The 7635-nt window shown below is 36.8% G+C and overlaps 1 protein-coding gene across 7 annotated transcripts in view; it reads left to right on the top strand.

Moving 5' to 3' along the window:
* Positions 1 to 6368, top strand: part of ITCH (itchy E3 ubiquitin protein ligase) — a 63614-nt gene extending 57246 nt beyond the window's left edge. For 4 of the 7 annotated variants that reach the window (XM_082326331.1, XM_082326334.1, XM_082326335.1 and 1 more), the window contains 5 exons: positions 658 to 778; positions 1503 to 1607; positions 1835 to 1931; positions 2328 to 2400; positions 3093 to 5525. In XM_082326331.1, coding sequence (XP_082182457.1) covers positions 658 to 778; positions 1503 to 1607; positions 1835 to 1931; positions 2328 to 2400; positions 3093 to 3192 — 496 coding nt within the window. In that variant the 3' untranslated portion in view covers positions 3193 to 5525. Of the gene's footprint in view, positions 1 to 92; positions 221 to 657; positions 779 to 1502; positions 1608 to 1834; positions 1932 to 2327; positions 2401 to 3092; positions 5526 to 5719 lie in introns of those variants that run through there. The other 3 variants (XM_082326333.1, XM_082326332.1, XR_014229695.1) reach the window with 3 other exon arrangements.
* The last annotated feature ends 1267 nt before the right edge of the window (positions 6369 to 7635 follow it).

Here is a 7635-nt window from a genome sequence, read left to right on the forward strand (position 1 = left end):
AATCGGAAAATAGCCATCTCTCCTTTAGACTCCAGTTCTCCTGACAGGTTAGGCTTGAATTCAGCATAATATCTGCTTCTCCCTGGGTTCAGGTTCTTCGGGTCTCCTGCCTGCTTTTCACCCTTTTATTAATGGAGAGTGGAGTTTCTGCCACAGAGCAAAGTTTCATGATTAACAGAAACAAATATGGAACTTTCCAAATGGACATAGTCGTTTCTTGGTAAGCTAGCAGTCCTACTTATCTTCACCAGTACAACTTGACCTAGTTTTTACCTTTTCATGGATAATGACTGAGATTTCTGGGGAGAAATTAGACAAATATAGCTCTGCATTTTTTTCTTTCTTCAAATACCTAGGGACTGCTGTGCTCTCATTAATATAATCAGTGAATAGATGCTGCCTCCTCTTTGAATCTAAAATACTTTCTGTAGCAGAATGGTTGGAAACATAGGGTTTTAACTTAAAGAAAAAACAAAATTGTTTGCACAGAGTAAAGGTTGCTAATAAAATTATACAATGCTCTATCCCCAGAACTTTCCAGACTCTTCATATTTTTTTTTAACTTAGCTTGCAGTTCATCTCAAAATAGGCTAACAAAGATGTGGACTTGGGTTAGCACAGGCCATTTAAATTATCTTTCTGTATCTTCTTTTACAGGCTAGTAGCAGAATGGAGGCTTTCCCGAGGTGTTGAGGAGCAGACGCAGGCTTTCTTTGAAGGCTTCAATGAAATTCTGCCACAACAGTATTTGCAGTATTTTGATGCTAAGGAGCTGGAGGTAAAGGATAGTTTGGCTATTGCTAGATCCAGGTTGTTACACATAAAATACTTAAACTCCAGTCGTTAGGTGTGAAGAGCAGAACTCACTAAGGCTGACAACTCTGTTTTATAGGGCATATGAGGGAAACTTTATGGAATAGTATTTGATTAGCGTGGTTCCCTTCACTTTCCTCTTTGCAGCCTACTTACACGTTTCTAAAGGCTAAGATTCTGCCAGTAGAAATTTCTTACCGAATTGCTTTTGTGATCCTCAGCAATTTGATTTGCCTGTGTTCAAAGACTGAGTAACTTGACAGAAAGGGAGATAAAACCAGATAGCAATGGATGATCACATATAGACTGGACCAGGTTCTAGATGGTTTTGATCTCTCAAAATTACACTTTCTGAACCATCTGTTTCAGTTTCACTATCAACAGGATAGTGGAGAATTATATGGCTGGGCAATGATAAACTGTTCCTGGCTTGAATGTCTAAATGCAAGCAATTATTCCATTTTTTGTGACAGAGATGCTTTCTATTTTGTGGCCTCTCCAAATACACTTCATGAGCCGTCATCATTCTTTGTTGTAGAAGTTTTGGATAAAGTTTAAAATTAAAAACAATTATACTGACATTGCAGATGCTTCTAGGTATGGCTGCCGTTGATATTCTATGTGGGAAGTTATAGAAGGAAAGTCATAACTTGTACTTGCATGTTTATTTCCCTTTTTCTCACCTAAAGGTGCTTCTATGTGGAATGCAAGAAATTGATTTGAATGACTGGCAGAGGCATACCATCTACCGGCACTATACCAGGACCAGCAGACAGATAGTATGGTTCTGGCAGGTTTGTAGACTTTGTTTTATTCTCAGACCAACAGAAGTTACAGAGCACAGCTACAGCTTAGTAAACGATAGTCAGAATAACTGAACAGATCTGTAGTGTGTAAATATAAATTGTTACTGCTAATTCAGCTATTCATAACAGTCATGTAATTCATTAATCTATGGATGATGTGAAAATCTGAATATCAAATCTATACCTAAATGTTTATTTCAATTATTATTTTTCAGTTTGTGAAAGAAATAGATAATGAGAAGAGAATGAGACTCTTGCAGTTTGTTACTGGAACATGCAGATTACCAGTGGGAGGATTTGCTGACCTCATGGGTATGCATTAATAATCCCTCTAATGCTATCTATTATCTAATGATAATTCTTTAAAAAAAAAAAAGTTACATGTTTATGGACATTTTTAATGAATTTTATATTGACTGCTATTTTGTATGTCCTGCATATACTTGAGCTGTGATGGAAAAAGAGATGGAGGGAATGTTTACACCTGTTGTACTGAGTTTCAAAATCACTTCAAATTTATGCATTTCACCACATGCATGCTTTGATCTACACAGAGGTGTATAGTGAAAGACAGAAGTCTTTTTTTTTCTGTGCAAGTTATAATAATCTTGTCTTGTGTTTAAGCCTTTTATACTTCAGTTGTAATGTATTACCTGCTGATAACAAAGGTAGCTAGACCTATGCCTTGTTTATTTGAATTTGTTACAGGGAGCAACGGACCCCAAAAATTTTGTATTGAAAAAGTTGGAAAGGAAAACTGGTTACCTAGAAGTCATACCTGGTGAGTATGTAACAAATCAGAATGTTACTACTGTTCTGTTTTTGCTGATAACAATCTGCTGGGATATTTTAGTAAATGGGTAATGTGCTTAAATGGTTGAGACTGTGTGAAAGCAAACACCAAGTTATACCAGTAAACTTTGTTGTTGAATAATAGCTGAACTTCTGAAGAACTCTTGTAGCATGGAGTAGATTCCATTGTAAATTCCATGGATTTGTGTATTACTGAAAATTTAAAGTAATAAAAAGTACTGTCTAAAGAGGTTGGGATTGATCTTTTGTTATCACTGCACTCCATCTTGATAGTGAAGCAGCCACATTCACACTCCCACTTCCCTAGAGAAAAAGTAGGTTCTACTCAGTTCCTCAGGTGTATTAGTGGTGAGTAAAAACACACAAATATAAACTTTCAAATGTGAATGATGAATCTAGTTAACCAACTAGGAAAAGTTAGTGAAACTTCTTACCGGGTACACTGCATTTCTAGAAAACTATCACTGTTCAAATGCTTGAACTCTAACTTTTGGCCTCAGAAATATATGAATTTATGTCCGCAGTCAGCTTTTCACAGGGTATAAATCCAGGTATCCATCTACACAGCAAAAATTTTAATTACTCATATTCATAGTGGTTTTTTTTTTTTTGTGAAGGTTTAATTATTTTTCAGTACTTAAGCTTTTTCTTTATTTTCAGTTTCAATCGCTTAGACCTTCCACCCTATAAGAATTATGAGCAGTTGAAGGAAAAGCTGTTGTTTGCAATTGAAGAAACAGAAGGATTTGGGCAAGAGTAGCTAAAATTTGCACCTTGAAGAATGTGAACTCAACACAATGTATGTTCTTCACTTCTTCTGCTTGTTGCACACTTCATTGTAAAGTAGACTTGACTTGGATTTATTTAACAATACTAATGTGTTAAGTAAATGGATGTTATCCTGACGTTTTATCCACATTAACTCTGGATTTCTACTGAGCACTTTCAGAAATCAAATGAGCAATCAGATATGGCTACAAATGAATTATGACCTAAGTAGAGGTTTAATACAGCTTTGGGCTCTGCTTTGTTTTACCATTCATTAATTAGAATGTGTCCTTTATGACTGACAGATTTTTAACAATAGTTTTGTCTTTCCTTTTTAGTAGCATCTTTTGCTACTGATGCACTGGGAAGTTCATTGGTAGCTGCAATGCTGCAGCAGCATCATAAGCCTCTTTACAGCAGTGTTATTAGAGCCAGCTTGTAACCATCCTCTGCGTACTGTGAGCAAATTCATCGCTTAAGCTCTTTTTTCTAACTCAAGTGTGGCCAGACTGTTTCTTCCCTGCCTGGAGTCTGCTCACGTGCCAGCTGGACTCAAGCTGCTGTTAAGGGGACGTCAAACTGTGGCACAAATCCAGGGCATAGCTTTGCTTTGTTTTTTCCCAATCCTGCTAATTTCAGCAAAATAGACACCCGCCCAAAGTTGTTGGAACATTTCTGTGTGCCCTCAGAAGAATTGTGATCTTTTTCTGTGTTACATGTTTAACTTTTAAATCAATATTAACACTGTGGTACTTCGCTTGTTTTGCAAAAGACAAGACCACCTGGGATTGCACTGATTCCATTTAGAGTCCTGTTTGCAGGCTGATGTTTCCTGTCAAAGGTGTTAATGGACATTATTCTCAGTGTTATTCTTACGTGTTGCAGTCGGTTTGCTCTGAAGACTTTATTGGGTTCTCAGGAAGAGGTACAAAACAACTGGAGTCAGAAAATGATAATACTTTTGCTGATGAACTGATCTGTGATACTGGCTAAGGCTAAGAGGATGAGAAAGTTCAGACACGGATTACAGATTTTTGAAAAGCTGGGGCATCAGTAAATAGTTCTATAAAGATTGAAACTAAAGGTTTTTGGGGAGGTTTCTAAGCTAATTCACCCTAAGCTGCTTATAGCTAGTAACTTTTGTAGTGAGTTCCTATTGGATTAAGAACTTCTTTTACTTCCTTTTAGAATCTGTTAATATTCAATTATCTTCTGGTTTACAATAACATTATGCATTTTACTCCTCCTTTAGACTGAATGCACTTTTTGGGTATGGTCAGCTCTTTCCCTATCTGAAGGGAGGAAAGCAAACTTCAATGAGATGAGCTGTTAGCCATAGTAAGAGACATGACACTTGAAATAGCATGTAGCACATATTAAAGCATAACCACAGCTCAAAGCATTGGGACAGGAGCTGTTTTTAAGAGGCTTCTAGATATTGGAGCTGAAACAGGAAAGTGGGAAACTGTAAAACTGAACTTCCAGTCTTGAAAAGAATATTTCTTTCCTTCTGTCCCTTCTGTCTAAACTGTAAGAGGGAAAAACTCATCAGGCCTAAGAAGAACGAAGACATTATGGTTTTTAACTGACTTCAGAGTTTTTCAGGACATACAAAGTGATACGTGCTTATTGGAAAGCAGAATGATTAGACTTCAGAGTGAATAGCTCTTTTGTCATGCATATTCTAAGAAAGGCATGGAAAAGAGTTTCTGATTATACAGAAATGACCCTCTTTTACAGTTTCATTGATGGTAAGAACTAACCTGACTTCATGGTTTTACTGGGAGGAAAATCTGCCAACTTCAAAACATTTGATGGATATATTACAGTATACAGCCCATGAGGAGAAAAAAAGCCTTATAAATATTTTCTGTTTATATTAATTCTTACAATGAAATGTAGTTATCTAACATATTTACAAGAGAGATTAAATTAAGCAAGATAATGCAAGATTAAGCTATGAAAAATAGTCTGTGTTCTGCATAATGCTTTATGATTCATGTAGGGAACCTAGAAATATTGTTAATGTATAAATATCACCCAAAAGGCTTTCAGCCCTATATTTTTAAAATAAAGAATAGTTATAATTGAAATAGCCTTAGCCCTAGTTCTATAGGGTATGGCTGTTTAATATTTTTATGGTTGAAATGTTTAGTTCAGGAAAAAAGTAAATGCTTGTATATATTTTTGCAGTCTGGGATTCCACTTATTCCATTTTTCTTTCTTTAATTTAAATGGCATGTTTATATGTCTTTTCTGCTGTATTAGGATGGGGGAAAGGGGGCTGGATATCCCAAGCACCAGATATGGTTTTAAAATATTGCAAATAAAGAATTCGGGGGGGGGGGGGGGGGGGGGGGAGTAATCTGTGAAACATTGGATTTGGCCAAAATATAAAAAAAATAAAGCAACTTTACTCTGTTAAATTGGCAATATTTCTGAAGTCAGAGCTTAAGATTACTTAGGCATTTTACTTCGTCAGCATTGTGAATGCTAACAAATCTGTTAATTTTTTACAGCATGTTGTGTAGAAATAAAAAGGAATTAATATAAGCCACTGGTGCACTTTTCTGTTCTTTATGGGGATCCGGTGAAAACAACATGTGGATGAGCCCACAGCATCTGGTATCCCAGTTATGAATTGGACTTAGAAGTAAGATTTTCAGCAGAGATTAATGAATTTGTCTCCCACTACTTCAACTGATTTAGCAGCCTGAGCTGCATAAATTCATAGTATGTCACAAATGTATATTCATATGCAACTGTCAATTGATTCTAATGTTCAAGTATTAAAATAACTTTTATTAAGAATTTTGCCTTATGAGAATGACATGAGAAAATTAAATGCTGAGCTGCTGATCTAAGAGTTAATGAAGCCTTATTGTTCTGGGTAGCTCAGGAAATGTTAATATACTAATGAAATGCACAGTAAATGCGTCATGTCTTCATCTGATCTAGTATGGAAGTTTTGTTTTGTTTTTTTAATCCAGTTGCTTGTGTTTCAAAAAAAATGCCTTTTTTATTTTTCTGAGAAAAGTAAAACCAAAAAAATGCTTTTTTTGTTTGTTTGTTTGCATTTTTATTACATGCTCCACTGGATTTATAATCTGAACTCTATTATATTGGTATCTCCAGCCCCCTTTTTGTGGTGTCTTTTAATTTTCTTCAAGAATCACTGTTTGTGTATATGTGCTCTAGTGAACTCTTATATAAACTGGGATCAGCAGCACTGGATTGTAAAATACTGTACTGAAATTCATTGTTGAAATTTCCTTGCATTGTAATTTCAAATACTCAGGTAACTGTAACAGTATCTCAGTAAGTCAAATACTTTTATAAAACTACTTAAAGAGCTGGTAGTCTCGTTGTTATTCTTTGTGTTACGAAGCATCCGTGTGCAAATAAATTGTCTGTCTGTTCTTTCGGGGGTGAGGCGTTAGGCTGTCTGAAGTTGTCCTTCTAGCAAAGTTATTTAGGAATGTTTCTTTCCCGAGGCCTCTTCTGGCACTGTTGATTGCATTGGAAATTCATTAGGAGATTTCAGACACAGCTGCCTTTGTGACTGGTTAGAAACAGCAGATAAAACAGTTCCTGAATTTTTAGTGCTCGTGGTCCTGGGGATGCTGCTCCAAGGAGACAGTGAGGCTGCTGCTCTGGTAGTGGCGGTGCTCTGAGGGAGATGGTCTGGGGAAAGGTTCTGCAGGAACCGCAGCGTTAACGTTCTCTTGTACAGCTATTGCAGTGATAACAAAAATCAGGTATGACTGTGCAAGTTTGTGTTTTCTTTTCTGTTTACGAATGACAGGGTGACAGGAAGGAGGGGAAAAAAATGCTCAGCTGAGACTAACCAGCCTTGTAGTTACCCTGATCCTCCTCCTCGAAGGGGGAAGTGGTATTTACGTTCTTCCTGTCATCAGGAACCTCTCCTGATTGCCATGACCTTTCAAAGATAATTGAGATCGGCTTTACAATGCCATGGGCCAGCGCTCTCTGTGCTCATGGGTACATCCCATCAGGTCTCATGAAATTGTTTATGTCCAGTTTGTTCAAATGTTCCCTAAACGGATCCTCCTCCACTGAGGGTAATCGTCCTTGCTGCAGACCTCCCCGCTGGGTTTTCACCCTGCTTACTTTCCCAGGTATTCACACAGGCTTGGTTAATACAATTCTGTTAGCAGCAGCAAATCCCAAGTATGCTTTTCTATGCCAAGTAAATATATGCAATAATAATTGCCTTTTTTCTGCAGCAGGGGAGATTAGTTTTGAGTTGCTTCCTCCATGCATTGGATGAAATCACTTAAAAGCATGCTACTAAGTGGTGTAAACCCAAAATTTGGCACTGCTTTTGGGTAGTTTTAAGTTAGTACAGCTATGAGGATATTTCACATACATCTGAAGTTTAAAAAAAAAAAAGGGCAAAAAACCCAAAACAGAA

Source organism: Platalea leucorodia (genome assembly GCF_965183815.1).
Source record: "Platalea leucorodia genome assembly, chromosome: 13".
NCBI classification, from domain to species: Eukaryota; Metazoa; Chordata; class Aves; order Pelecaniformes; family Threskiornithidae; genus Platalea; species Platalea leucorodia.